We start from the raw sequence: 15,215 nt of genomic DNA, 5'->3' as shown, positions 1-15,215 counted from the left end.
TGTGTACGGGGAAGATGGGGTACCCCCCACACTCACACACATGCACAAAGGGGTGGCAGTGATGTGTGTGCATGTACAAAGGGGCAGGAGGTGTTCAGGCAAGTGTGTGTGCACTCACACGCATGTGCGAAGGGGTGGGGGCACTCAGGGGGGCATGCACACTCATGCGCATGCACGAAGGGGCTGTGCAGGGGAGAGTGTGTGGGGGGGGAGATCTCTCTCCATGGCCCAGTCCGGCCCAGGCCACAGACCGGCACCTGGCTACGGACCAGGGGTTGACGGCCCCTGCAATAGAGAATACATTTGCTTACAAATACTCTTTTTAGTTGGTTGACTGACTACACCATGCCACTGTTTTTAATATCACTGAAATCTGAATCACTATCACTGAATTTCTGGACTTGATTGTATAACTGAATTAGAAATGCGGCTCCATTGGTAGAGCCAGTCCTGGCTATATCAGCATCATGTACACCGTGAATACTATGTTGTGGAAATAGGGAGGAACAGTGTTGTGGTTCCTTTCCTAAGTAGTATGAGAACTGAGTATGCCAAGATAACAGTAGACCTCAACTAAAGATGATAAAACTGTAATGACAACTCAGACTAGTCAGCTAAGCTTTGAACTAATAAAAGATAGCATAGTTTTAGCAGCATATATTGATTTTTTTTTCTTTTTCTAGGCTGACACAGGGATTTAAATAGAATATCTGGGGGTTGAGCGTTTAATTATATATTATGGCATTAGGCCAAAAATGTGCTCTTCTTTATTTGGAAATGAGCATTAAGAACTGCCTGATGGGGGCTTGCCACTTTTCTGTATTACCTTTTCTCCAGCCAAATATGAACCTTGAGTTTCAAAAGAAGGTAATGTGAAGGCAGGGTGATAAATAAAGGTGGACAATTAGGCAGTTGTTTGTTTGATGAGTTGGGATGAGAAATCTAGCCAACTGCTACCTGGAGTGGACTTTGAAACCACACCTTCATTGATGTTTGCAGTGTACATTTGAACTCACCTTAAGAAGCAGATCTGGGACAATCATGCCATGAATTTTTAGGACTCTCGTCTTTTTCTGTACTTTCTGGCTCCCTGTGGTAGGTTAAGGAAGATGGATTAACGTTGAAAGCTATCTGTTTGTTCACTTTTTAAAGAGGTCTAATAAAGATATTGAATTGTGGTGGTGGAGGAGATTCTTGAGAGTCCCCTGGACTGCAAGGAGAACAAATCTATCCATTCTAAAGGAAATCAACCCTAAGTGCTCACTGGAAGGACAGATCCTGAAGCTGAAGCTTCAATATTTTGGCCATCTCATGAGAAGAGAAGAGTTCCTGGAAAAGACCCTGATGTTGAGAAAGTGTGAAGGCAAGAGGAGAAGGGGACGACAGAGGACGAGATGGTTGGACAGTGTCATCAGAAGCACCAACATGAATTTGACAAACTCCGGGAGGCAGTGGCAGTCAGGAGGGCCTGGTGTGCTCTTGTCCTTGGGGTCACGAAGAGTCGGACACGAATTAACAACTAAACAACAACTAATAGAGATATCACCTGCTCTTGCATTGTCCTATGTAAAGACCACTCGGTCTTTTCTAACTTTTTCTGGGTTATTACGAGGGTAGATCATTTAACCATAATAAGCATGACAATAATCATTGCTCCACATCTTCCTAACCAGTTTTTGGAACATCTGTTCTTGAAAATATGGCTTAATGTGGTTTTTCACAGATATTTCTGAAAGCAGGCAGGAAATGACTTTTTAAAAATAAAACTTCAGTGGCTTTCACTCAGCTAAAGGCTCAGCCAACAGTGCACAGCTGTAGTATCTTGGCAACTCTTAAACTTTTGATAAAGTCCTAAACCAAATGCATGCAATCCATGTTCCTCACATTATGCTATTTTGAAAAACCCTTTAAGGTTTGCTTAATTAATCTTTTATTTCTTATTTGTTAAATGTACAACCCATTCCTGAATTTCCAAGACAGGATTCCTGGGGTGATCATAAGTATGCATATATGTATTTACCTGTGCAATTTTGTAGAAATGAGGGAAGACAATCCTCTTCTGATGTTGCTTCTGTTTTATTTATTTATTTAATTATTTTTTTTAAAAAAAATCATACACAAATATAGATTAGATTCCCATTTACCAGGAAGCCCTATTTATGTCACACAGAGAGGCAGAGAACAGAAAGAAATACCTGGATTCTCTTCACAGAGTTACAGGACCAACCCACTACAGGACCAAGCCACATAGCCTAGAAAAGTATGCTATGTGCCAATCAGCAGTGCTGGATGGCTCCTAGCCGAAAAGACATGGGAGGTGGACCTGGGAATAATGGTTTCCCTCCCTGTGCCTTGGGCTTATAGGAAAGTCTTCCCCATAGCCCAGCTTCAATGGCAGGCCAGACTTCCTACAGTCATCCTCCCAAGTGCGATTTTCATTTTTAAAAAACAAACAAGCCAAAACTGTTAAACTATTAGTTAATGAGACTCAGGAGACATTTTACCTCTGGGGATAATAGCAGGTGATGCATGCACACCACCACTGTTGCACAGGGAGCCAGATGGGTGACAAAGTCTTGCAGGGCATAAGTTACAAAATACTTAAACAAGTTTCACTACAGATGTAGCATTAAGAAGAGTATTTATTTATTAAATCATTTCCAAAGGTAACATACACATTTTCACTAAAGGGGGAAAAAAACTTCCAAAGATCAGTGGGGAAAAGACCATAATTTAAAATCTCTCCTTTTACTCATAAACATAAAACATTTATACATATATTTTGTGTTGATATATATATATATATCATAGAAACTAGACATTGACAAATTTTATACATAACACACACATTTATATATACATGTATATACAGATTTACATTTAAAGACATATTTTTTTTAAAACCCACAAATGAATAGTTGATTATTCCTACAGTACATGAAACTGGAACATATTTAGAATACAGGGCAGATAATCAGAGGTTCATAAAAATAGAAGTGCTCTTTACATAGCAGTTACATTTACACAGGTTATATATATGAACACATGATGAAGCTGGACAATCAACTTTCTATTTACAGTGGGGTCTCTACTTAAGAACTTAATCCGTATTGGAAGGTGGTTCTCAAGTTGAAAAGTTCTTATGTTGAATCTGCATTTCCCATAGGAATGCATTGAAAACCATTTAATCCGTATCTGCTCTTTTCCGTACATAGAAACTACAGTGGAACTTCTACTTAAGAACTTAAACCCTTTTGGAATGGTGTTCTTAAGTCGAAACGTTCTTAAGTTCAAGCAAAATTTCCCATAGGAATGGACTGAAAACCAATTAATCCGTTCTGGCTGTTTTTTGTTATGTAGAGGTGCGTTCGTACATTGAAGCATTAGTTTCCCATAGGAACTAATGCAAAGCTGGTTAATACGTACTCTACCACTAGGGGGAGAATTTTTTTTAACCTAAGATGACCTAAGGTTAAAAAAAGAGCAGGAAAGGTTTTTTTTCCTGTTCTTATTTTGGATTTCTGTTCTCAAGTAGAAGCAAAATTTAGCAAATGGAGCTGTTCTTAAGTTGGATTGTTCTTAAGTAGGGACGTTCTTAAGTAGAGACCCCACTGTATAGTAGTGAGCCATTTTGCCTCCCCTCCTCCAAGCAGCAAAACAAGTGTACTTTTAAAATTTAAGATAAATCTTTTTCTTGTTAGCTCACTTTCACTTGCACAAAAAATTGTAAAATGCATTCTAATTTGAATTCTACACAGGGCAACATTAAGACCATATTTAATGCACTGCTAGTCTTAGCCTTTCTTGTGACTTACTAGGCTTAGACAAAGTTCCCTAGAGCTAGATAAAATGGGCAGCTTTGCAAATTAGGAGGAGATAAGACTTTATTATCCTCCAAGACCATCTTCTAATCTTCCATGTTTGCACAATCAGTTTGCAAACTGAGCCTTCTGTGTCTGCTCAATGATCCAGCACCAAATAAATGCAAGCTAATTTATTACCGTACTTCTAACTAGAATGTGAAAGACACTAGAGGATAATCACATATGCTTTACTGCTTAAGTCCACTTCTGACTTGCGAGGCTCCCTGCCTCATTAGTTTTGGCCCCTAGTCCTTGGCATACTGCAGTAACCTATCTGCACACCAGACTGTAGAAATCTGACTAGTGCATTATAGATTCTATTCACTCTGGTGCTTTAGCCCTGATAGAGTTACATACTGGCACAGCCATACTGGAAAAGCTGTATATCAAGAGACTTAAGGATTCAAAATAATAATAATCCTAATGCATGCTTTTGGGGGCTCCAAAGCATGACAGACAAATGTAATACTTCAATATCCATCTGATTTCTTTTTCTTTGACACCATATTTATTTTGTAATTATCCTCTTTCTCTCTTTGGTGATATCAAAATTGTCCTTCCAAACTGAACATAGGGCACAGACTTTGCCAATGATACTCTGTAAGCCTATGGAGGTCTAGTATAATATTGTGGATCTGAATAAGCTCCTTGATTTTGCAATAGATCTGAACAGAGGTCCAGAAATTTCCCAATATTCTGGCACTCAGGCTTGGAGATCTAAATTTGTCTTTGGAGCACTAACCATATCCATACCATATCCCTCCATACACAGAGACGTGAACAGCAGCCAGAATTCAAATGAATATTTACAGTGGTGTAACCTGAAACAGCAAATCAATTTTATATCTTGAGTCTCTGATTGAACTCCTACATATGTGCTGAGTCACGCAACAGCAGGTGACTAGGAATTCAATCAGGGAGTTTTTAATGAGTGACTACACCTCTATACTTATGTGGGCACAAATAATCAGCTGGGTACTGGCCAGAGTCTCTAAAAAGTAATATCAATGTACGTGGTATAAAAAACGTTGTCCAGCAACATATTAGGAATGGGTCACATTTTCTACTAGAATCAGTGAGGAAATAGCAGGGAATGTGATCAAATTTTAAAAAGAAATTGGCATGTATTTCTCACTAACCTAACATCAAGCAACCTATCATTCTCTTCCATGTAGAAAATGCATATGTTGCATACAGTGACAGTCAATACACACTTAAAAGAGCAACTGGCAGTGCACTGAAGCTAGTTTCTGAAACAAATGGCAATATTTCAAAATAGCAGACTGGAAGGAAACAGATGGATTAGTACCGTAAGCATTCCAGCAAAATGCCAGATCCTGGCTACAAAGATATCAGTTCTATGAGCTCATGATTCTTCCAATCAGTTAGAGTTTTTTTGCAGAAACATTCTTGAGTCATACCATCGTAAAGATCATGACGATTAGTCACTAGAGATGGAAATGAACAGCACATGGAGAGAAGCGGCGGATTTCTTATGGTTAACTAGAACACATGTGGCTTGATGCTCATCATTATGTTAAGTTTCCAGATACAGAAAGGAGGGCAGTTCAGGATACATATACTCACAGCAGAGATGTAACAATATCAAAAGCTGAGTACAGGGTGGGGAGGGGAGAGAGACAGAGGGAGAAAGAGAGGAGATGCAGCAAGCCAGTAGAAAGCCTTGTGAAAATGTTACTCTTTGGCACAGACCACATGAACAAATGGAAGAGATACAAAATGTAGCAACAGCAGTCACATCTAATTACTACTAGACTACGTTAGTGGCAGGACACAGCATTCCACTCTGTTTTTTGTCCTCTTGTGTTTCACTTGGCTCAGTTAGCAACGTGTATTACTTCCTTGAAGGCATGCAAGAAAAGTTTAAGAAGAAAGGAGATGAGCTAATGGCAGTAAAGTGCAAAAAGCAGGAACCAGTATTATACTGCAGACAATTCAAATAACATTTAGGGAAGCATGTCTATTATTGTTAATGCTAACTAAATACCACATACAAAGATGGCATGAGTTATATGGTCTGGTTTTATTTCCACAGTCAACCTTGAGAATTATCCTTATGTGCATTTCATGACACAAATGTTTTGTGAACTATACAAGAAAAATACATCCTGGACCAAGCCCGCATTTGCCTTAAAATCTTAGAATAGAAGAGCTGGAAGGGACCCAACAGATCATCAAGTCCACCCCCTGTCAAGGAGGTACGAGTGGGGGGAATCAAACTCCCAACCTCTGGCTCTGCCAGAGACTTAAATCACTGAGCTATACAGAAGCTTATGAATTCTGGATGAATGGAAGATGAAACATATGAAAGCTAAGAATACCCAACCAGGGAAGGAACATTTTCTTACAAAACTGCCTCACTTCCCCATTAAAAGTAAAGTGGAATTACTCCGTAATGCTGTTGTGAAATAAGATTATGATTGTAAAACACTCTGTAGGTCTGCAATGCTTTTCCTTAACAGTTCTTAAAAGCTGTATTTACAAAAGTACTTTATTTCTAATTGTTTTAGAGTATTGAGAGGAAAACAGAGAAAATCTCTGAGTCATCCAATAAATGAAGTAATGATGTTATTCTGTTTTAAAAGCAGGACTGTTTACTGAGAATAAAAATTATTACTATGTGCAACCAAGCTAGCAAAACAACTAAACCACTGGAGCGGCATCTAAAAACTGCCATATTAGTAAATGATGTCAGAATATTTGAAAGAACAAGTTACGTATGTCAGAGAGACTGTGCAATAAAATTCAGCATTGGTGTTCAGGGTGTTCACTTTTACTTTTTGGGGACCAGGCACACTGATATCGAAAGATGGCGTTGCTAAAGGACAAAGAACCCAGAAACCACACAGATCTCTTCTCTGCCTATAGAACTTATATTTTGAAGCTTCTTCTTCCTTGTTTTAAGCTCCTCTATGTGCTAACTTCAAACCTGATTTGTTGCAGCATACCATAAAATATGCACTGATAACCTATTGTGATAGGGATTTAAGTGCTGACTTTGTAGATAGGAAAATATATCATTGGTTCAATTAATTGTAGCTTGTCAAGAACAGCTGATCTTTTATACTTCTCAGTATGATCTTCAGGATTTACCTACTTCAAGCATTCTGAGGGCCATTTTGCTACCCCTCCGTTCACAGAAAAATCCTATCCATGTCTACTCATTGTCTAAGCCTCAAATGAATTCAATAGGACTTATTCCCAGCTTATTGCTTTAATACAATATATAGTATTTCCAAGTGATGCTATTAGTTAAACATCCACATAGGTTTGGTGTCAGTAATGAACTTGTATAGTTGAAGATATAAAAAGCATCAACATCGCCCTGGACCAGGCCTCACTCACCCATGTAAAACTGCTACATTGCTAAGTTAATAGTTATAATTTAGGGAACTAGGTGAGAGTTCAGGCCACGAAGCCTTCCAGCCCAGTTTTTCTCCAAGTGACCACAGTTTAGGTGTGAGTTTGGTAGAAATTGAGAATTTTGGAATTTGGAATATAAACATAACATGCAAAAATTCCTTCATCAATTGGAACTTATTTTTAAATCAAAATTTACAAAAGGGAAGCAGCGTGTAAAAGTCACTGGCTGCAACACATAATTCTGTAATTAGTGAACTAAACCAAGACTAAATGTTTGAGTGGTGTTTACTGTATGCCACAGCTAAGCTTAGACATTATATAATCACCAATCTAGTATGGTAGAGGAAGAAGGAATGCAAGTTTCATATTTAATTGTTTGCCATTCCTACAAGGACTTTTTAAACTAGATAAACTAGTTTCCAGAGAACACATAAACACAAGGAATAAATAAAATACATTAATTTGCTGTTCAGATAGCAAATCTATTAATGCAACCAAGTTTTTTAAATGGTTCACTTCTTCCATAGAACATTCAGTTCTGTAAACAAAAATGGCCCACATGATTTAGAATGCTGATCTATATGTATGACTTCTTCTTGTTTTAAAGGTACTTTTTAGTTAGTCATACCTCAGTCTCTGTGCACTTTCTGGACAAAAACCAAACTTGCATGGGTTCTTTTTTACCCTTCATGGAAACAGGACCTCGATGTTCCAGGTGGAACTGGGGATCGGAATTCTCTGGAGCCATTAGACACCTACAGTCCAAAAAGAGTACAATTGTTAAACTATTAACATAAAAAAAAATGCTTTTGTGGAGAGGGTTCTAGCCCAGATTTGCATCAGCTCTGTAGTATAAAGATGTCAGTGCTTCAAAGAACCTGTCACAGTCCGACTATAGTCCTATTGATTTTACAAAGGGTTTAAAGTAAAAATGAGAATGCTAGCCCTGCTTCTCTTTTTCCTACCTCTCCCTGAGTATAGAATTACCGTATTTTTCGCACTATAAGACGCACTTTTTCCCCACAAAACAGGGGTGTGGAAAGTCTGTGCGTCTTATGGAGCAAAGAAAACAGATTATTTTTCCTGTTTTCTTCTCCTAAAAAATTTGGTGCGTCTTATGGAGAGGTGCGTCTTATGGAGCGAAAAATACGGTAAATCTGAAGAGTAGAGCTGTCTTTATCCATGAAGCAGCTCCACATGAACAGGAATCCAGGATTTCTGAATTTTCATTTCCAGCAGGTGCTACTCGGAACTTCTGGTTGTCTTTGAGTTCACTCAGTACATAATTATCTGTTGCAATCAGTGGTTGTCTATAAGCTCTCTTCAGAAAGAATTTTTCTCTTCAGATTTAGCTCTTTACCAGAGATGTTGAAAACTCTTTGGGTTCAAGTCCCACGTCTGAGTCTTTGACATCAAGTTTCAAGTCCCAAACCCCAACTCTGAGTCCCTATTAAAAATGAGCTTTCAAATCCAGAAAAACAGGAAGGGGGGGTGGGTTCCGAGTCAAATCACAAGTCAAGACATGGGGGGGGGGGAACTGGTCGCATCCAAATCGAGTCAACGACCATCTATCCCAACCATGAATACAATAAATTCTGTCAGTAATGTTTTTATACAAACTGATGGCTTATTAATTTAGTTTATTTCTGCATAGTCTTTCTCCTCAAAGGAAGAAAGGATGTACCCACAAAATGAATGTCAGAATTAACCCACTGCTATAAGAAATATAATTTAAAATCTATTGCTGAGAATATAATCAATTAGCACACTCCAGTTCTCACCTGTATGTGTATTCTGAGACATTGATCTTCCCTTTCTCACCAGTGGTTTCTGTTCTGCTAGTCAGATTTACAGTGTTTCCAAAAAGACAGTAACGGGGCATCCTTTGGCCAATGACACCTGTGACTACTTCTCCTGTGTGAATACCGATGGTTATCTTTTTTTAATGAGAGAGAAGAATACATTACCAAGTGGGTTTGCATACACCATCTCAGTTCACAGCTTAGACTACTATAAACAAGGTAATAAATCATTACTTTATTTACACAGATGACTAAAAAACCACATAGGAAAGATAATATATTAAGCACTGATATTAATACAGTACTTGAAAACAACAGCTTTAAGCAGAATCAATAGCATAAAATGAACTGGTTGGATAGGTCAGTCATTTCGATATCTGGCTGCAGAGTCAGAGGTTTGGAGTTTTATTTCCCACTGGACCTCCTGCTAGTAGAGCCAGCCTGTGTGGTCTTGGGCAAGCTGCACGGTCTCAGGAATCCCCCAGAAGAAGAGAATGGTAAACCACTTCTTAGTATAGTCTATCTGGAAAATTCTGAAAAGAGTCACTGTAAGTCAGAATTGACTTGATGGCATATGATGATGATTATAACGCAAAACTATTGAGGTAGTAATTATAAGAACCTATCTCATAATCTCATAAAATTTGTCTTCCTCCTATGTATGGCAGGATGAAGGTTCAGGAATCTAGACAGTTGCAAGTTAAAAAAGAAGCCACATGGGTAAATGGTTTCCAATTTAAAATGCTCCTGCTTCTGTTTTGCGTTGTGTGTGATGCACGCACAATGAGACGGAGTTACATACAACCTTAAATCCGAGCAGGAACTGTTTAATTACCAGCAATCTGCTGCTGTTGATGACATCACTTTCATTGTCTCAGCAGAGCTATGCAACAAAACTGTGACCTGTTTCAAGAACAGCCAAAAACAGATGACCACTGTTTCAAGAAAAGTGGTTAAGTGAAATACTTATCTGTTGTTCCATCATGGAGGTGTGTCACCGTTCATAAGACTACCATGTACGTGCACCATTTCAGGCATCATTTTGTTGCACAGGCACAAGGAACAATTATGCAAGTTATGGATGAAATGTTTATCATTTGCAGGAAGGTAGATTTAGCCAACGTGGCTACCCAATCATTGCCTACCTATTTGAACAAAACTGTTCCGTAGTAATAAGGCATCCTCGAAGCGGTTAGAGCAACATTGTATGCAATAATACCTTATCTGCTTAAGAACTAGTATTTCTTGTTTTGTTGTTATGCGCTACCATGTCAAAATTGACTTACAGTGACACTAATAAGCTTTTCAAGGTAAGTGGGACACCTAAGAAGTGGCTTTACTAGTTCTGCCCCATTCATGGCCAAACAGGAATTTGAACCCAGGTCGTCTAGGTCCTATCTGTCCCTCTATCCACTATGCCACACTGGGCATTCTTCAGCCATCTGCTTTTCTGTTACTGTGCCCAATACTACCATGTTGCCTCACTTAAAAAAAAAAAAAACCTACACCTGTATGAAAATTGTCCCTGAGGTATTTTGTGAAAATCAAGGGCTGGATTGGCCTCATATAACATTTTCCTGTCAGCCAAAGAAATGCCATTTACTAACCTGTACAGACTCTCCATCAACTTGAACCTGTCCAGCTATTTCCATCATATCCAATGCTAAGTGGCAGATCGAACGTGCATGATGAATGCATGGCTCTGGCAAGCCACTTACTGTCATATATTTGTCTCCAACTGTCTCGACCTAACAAAATATTACATCTGCAGTTATTCTATCTTCTTTGTTTTAGGGAAACACAGTTATTAAGACCAGTGTTCATTATTTCTGATCAGCAAGCTACTATTACTGATAAAAAAGAGCAGGTAAGAAATATATTATTTGTGTCTCATCATAGGACTTCTTTCATAGCAATATAAGCAGGACAATAGAAAATGTAGTTGTTTCAAATTGGAATCAATGAATGTGAAGAAAAAGAGAAGCAGCAGCAACATGCCAAAAATTTGCAGACTGCCCTTGGAAAACATCGTTTATTCTAACAAAAAGTGGTGAAAACACTGTTGAAGGGTTGTGGTGGCATAACTTGCAGCTGTCAGGGGGCTTGATGGCTGATAAATCCCAGCAGTGACTTGTTAATTAGAGGCAATTCTGCTAAAGAAAGTTACTCTGCTGCCCTTCCCCCAGTGAAGACCCACAACAGGATTTTGGCTGATACATTGGATAACATTTTGAAATCAATCTTCTTCAGAGACAAGAGAGTCTTGGTCTGTCCCCAGCTGATATTCATGGAGCCATTTTTGTCTTAAGATGTGTTTTTTTCAGCAGGAATGCTTTTTTTCCTTGCAAAAACCTGCATCCATATTATGTCTGCAGGAAACTGCAATATTCAGAGAAAATCAGAAGAGACAGAGGCAGATATGACATCTTATAAATCTTTTCATTATTATACAGAATATTTTCTACTTCAAACTTCAATTAAAACAGCTAACCTTATATGGTGCTTACCTTATAAACAAAGGGATTTCTTCGTGAGTCAGTCAGAATATCAAATCTTGTGTAAAGATCATTTAACAGATTGACAATTTTCATGGCTCCTTCTCCAGAGGCATGTTTACTACAGAAAGCATTAAATCCGACAATGCCACTAAAAAGGATGGTCACATTATCATAGCGCTTTGCTGGAACTGGACGCTTGTGTCTCAGCTCATTGGCCACAGATGGAGGAAGCACAGAATACAACAATCTACATGATATTCGGCAGTAAAAGCAGAGATGGAAAGGGGTGTGGGGGAGGGGAAAGAACAAGAGAAAAAGCAGGAGTCATTGTGTATTTCAAAAAGCAATTCTAATACCACAGGGGGTGTTATATACTACGTATAAGCCTCCAACAGCCACTGATGAAAGGTATTAATGGGACTTAATAATTCCTAAACTGCAGGCATTCATTTGCATTCATAAAGTTCACAGAAGGACAAAAGAAGTGTCAGCCGAGTTACAGTTATAAAAAAATTTGCTATTTCCCATGGGGTAACAATACAGTCAATGAAAAAAATGATTATCATAATTACTTTGTTCTCTTACCATCTTTTTTTACCACCCTCTGCCTTTTTACCAGCATTTGATTTTTTTTTTCAGCTGCAGGTTTCTGCTCTTTTGTATTGTTATCTGAACCTTTTCACGTCTTTATATGCTATCTTATCTAAAAGTAGCAATTATCATTTAGGATTATCTGCTCCTGGCATCTAAGCAGTGAGAATTGTTTGGATATACATAAAAGCAAGATGAGTTCATGAAATTTTTAGTACTTTTATAAAAGGCCAGCATCAATTAATTTTTTATTTATAATCTCTATGTACCAAAAAGTATTCTAGTAATAACATAATGCATAATTCATTCCAAGCCAACTCTTCCAGAGTGAAAGTTAAGCTTACCACTTTTCTGTTGAAAGTCACTTCCTTGTTTTCTAACATATATTGGTTACTGATACTGGTATTTGATTCTCCCCGTATTTTACAACTAGTACACAATTATCTGTTGTATACTTTTTTAAACTGCATTTTGTATATTTTAGCCATATAATATGTTTTATGAACTGGTTGTACATTTTTAAATGGCATTTTGTACATTTTAGCCATAAATATGTTTTATGAGCTGGTCACTTGACCATAATAAATAAATAAATAAACTAAAAATGGATAAGGATATGTCACTGCTGATCACTACCATTTTCTACCAACAGGATTTTCTTATAGCAACTTTATATTTGCTAAGCATCTAGCTGTGTAAGCTTCATCTCCCTTCCCCTCCAAAGGCAAGGAACACTTAAAAGGAAAGCTTGGAAGCTCTAGGAGTAAAGTAGCTACTATCTTTGTCTTAAGGATCTCAGAAGCTTCATTTCCGTGCTGCCTTGTGACCTTCCAAGAACGGCCACAGATTTTTACAATGCCTTTGACCCACAGACCTCCTTATTTCAGCAGGAGGATTTTGTTTGTAGACAAACAGCCAGTGTCACTGCTCTGAAGATGACCAGGCAGCCAGTGGCCATGCAAAATGATCTATTTCTTCTTGCCCTCTCCCTGTGTAGTGGTGCCAAGGATGAGGGGCAAGGTGCCATGACGGCAGCTCTGCCAGTGCCTCAAGCTCTGTATGAGTGACTATCTCATTCTGGCAAATCGCAGGTCCAGTTCTGAACACTGGCATACATGTACATCCCTGCAAGTACATGTGCTTTTTAAAAATACCACCTCCAGTCCTAAAATAGTCACATTTTTTCAGTCAAATTGGTATTTCAGTAGAGATTAAAAAGCAGCAAATCAGCTTAAGGGTCTACTTTGAAATACATTATTTATTGTCTTTCCCACAAAGCAGAATATTTTTTATTCCAAAGACAAATCCTAAGAGGAGCCAAGATTCTAAATTGCATATACTGTAGATTGATTACATGTCTTCAGGACCATCTGTTTTCCTGCATTTTTGATGGTGAATAAGGTATCTGGTAGTTCAGACTATTAAATCAGATAAACATGTTACTATTTTGAAAGCTCAAATAATGTGGGCTGTGGGGGTATGTTATACCCCATTACACAAGCATTAGTGTTGAAGACTTAGACATAAAAGTTAATGAGAGAAGGAAAAAAGGAGATAAGAAAGATCAGAAGGGGAGAGAACAACTGAACCAGACACATTTCCTTCAAAGATCTTGCAGTTCTCCTTGATTTGGAATAGATCAAAACACCCTTTTTATTCAGCAAACTGACCCACAATTCTCTACCTGCTTGTCTACAAGCATCACTGAATTAAATGGAACTTACTTCTGAGAAAAAAATGTAGACGACAGAACTGTTAATATAGTATGCCCTCTTCTGATGAAAGTGATTTCTGTATATGTTGAAACTAGAGATGGGCACCAAGCTAACAACGATCCAGCAAGTTGATTGAAAACCGCTAATTTGTTAATCCAAATCAGTTTGGGTTTGTCCAAACTGGGGAACCTGAACTGACCCGAACCACAGCCTGCTTCCTGCCCCTTCCCAGCTTCCCTACCTTGTCCTTCTGTTGCTGTTGCCACCATTTTGGAGACAGCAACCTTGCTTCTCTTCCGGGAGCCTGGCCTGTTGTCTCAGCCCATGCGCCTGTCTATCAACTGAGAGGTGGGTGCATGCACAGAGGTGGCCTGGGCTGTCTTTAAAACAAAATAGAAGCACAGCATGGCTGCCTCAGCTGAGAGTTAGGGACCCGGACTGTGAGAGGTGGGAGGGGGGGCAGGCTGTGGGGGCAGGGGGGGAACAAACCAGGAAATCTGTTAAATGGTTTTAAAAGTTTGTGGTTTGTGTTGGTTCAGGTTCATCAATTTTGACTAGCCCAAACCAACCCGAACCAACAAACCAGCAATTTTTAACAAACTTCCTGATTTTTTTTTTTTTGTGTGTGTGTGTGTCCATTTCTAATAAGAGGAATTTGTGAATCTTCAGCTTACGGCACATAACAGAGAAATCACCTCACTACTTTCATATTTTTGCTTAAAGTTGGGAGATCAAGCCTTACGTGTCTGTCTTTTTCTTTTCATCTTCCAGTGCTCTTAATGTGTGCTGGAGCCTGTCGGTTAGTATCTCCAGCTCTTGTGTTAGCTTGTATTCCTCTCTGAATTGCTCTCCCAAAAGCACCAAGTCACGGGTGGCATCATGTAGTGGAATGTCGCTCAGGTATAGCCCTCTTCTGGTTAAGTCATCTAAATTCATCACACTGTAACACAAAGAAAACAATGGGAAAAATGTTTTGATGGAAGTTGTATTGGACAAGAATAAATAGTACTCATTTATTTGCCCTGTGATTATTTTTAAATTGCCAAAATACACTAAAAGGTTTCGTTTTCATTATATAATATACAGGAAATAATGCCCCATTTTTCTGTCCTGTCAGCACAGGATGAAAGGTAACATCACCTCCCTTCTACATATAACTTTATTTTAAAATGATTAAAAATTACTACAGACAAGGCACACATTCTTTGGATATATGTCCAAACCCAGACCAAATCAGGGGCATTTGTGTGATTCCATGACAATTAGGGGACAGAGCAAGGAACTACTGTTAATCCCCACAATGGAGCAAAACCACAGAGGATCTTTCCTATGATATTTGGCAATCATCAGGTTGAAAAATGG

General features: G+C 38.6%; 1 protein-coding gene across 2 annotated transcripts in view; it reads right to left on the bottom strand.

The window, feature by feature from the left end:
• Positions 1 to 2,624: 2,624 nt before the first annotated feature.
• Positions 2,625 to 15,215, bottom strand: part of GUCY1B1 (guanylate cyclase 1 soluble subunit beta 1) — a 55,775-nt gene continuing 43,184 nt past the window's right edge. For both annotated transcript variants that reach the window (XM_020781396.3, XM_073001521.2), the window contains 6 exons: positions 14,596 to 14,793; positions 11,557 to 11,794; positions 10,657 to 10,797; positions 9,029 to 9,183; positions 7,876 to 8,002; positions 2,625 to 5,725 (listed from right to left, as the gene is read on the bottom strand). In XM_020781396.3, coding sequence (XP_020637055.3) covers positions 5,702 to 5,725; positions 7,876 to 8,002; positions 9,029 to 9,183; positions 10,657 to 10,797; positions 11,557 to 11,794; positions 14,596 to 14,793 — 883 coding nt within the window. In that variant the 3' untranslated portion in view covers positions 2,625 to 5,701. The remainder of the gene's footprint in view (positions 5,726 to 7,875; positions 8,003 to 9,028; positions 9,184 to 10,656; positions 10,798 to 11,556; positions 11,795 to 14,595; positions 14,794 to 15,215) is intronic.

Source organism: Pogona vitticeps, chromosome 5 (genome assembly GCF_051106095.1).
Source record: "Pogona vitticeps strain Pit_001003342236 chromosome 5, PviZW2.1, whole genome shotgun sequence".
Taxonomy (NCBI): domain Eukaryota; kingdom Metazoa; phylum Chordata; class Lepidosauria; order Squamata; family Agamidae; genus Pogona; species Pogona vitticeps.
The sequence above is the reverse complement of the archived record's forward strand: the minus strand, read 5'-3'. Positions and strand labels throughout refer to the sequence as shown.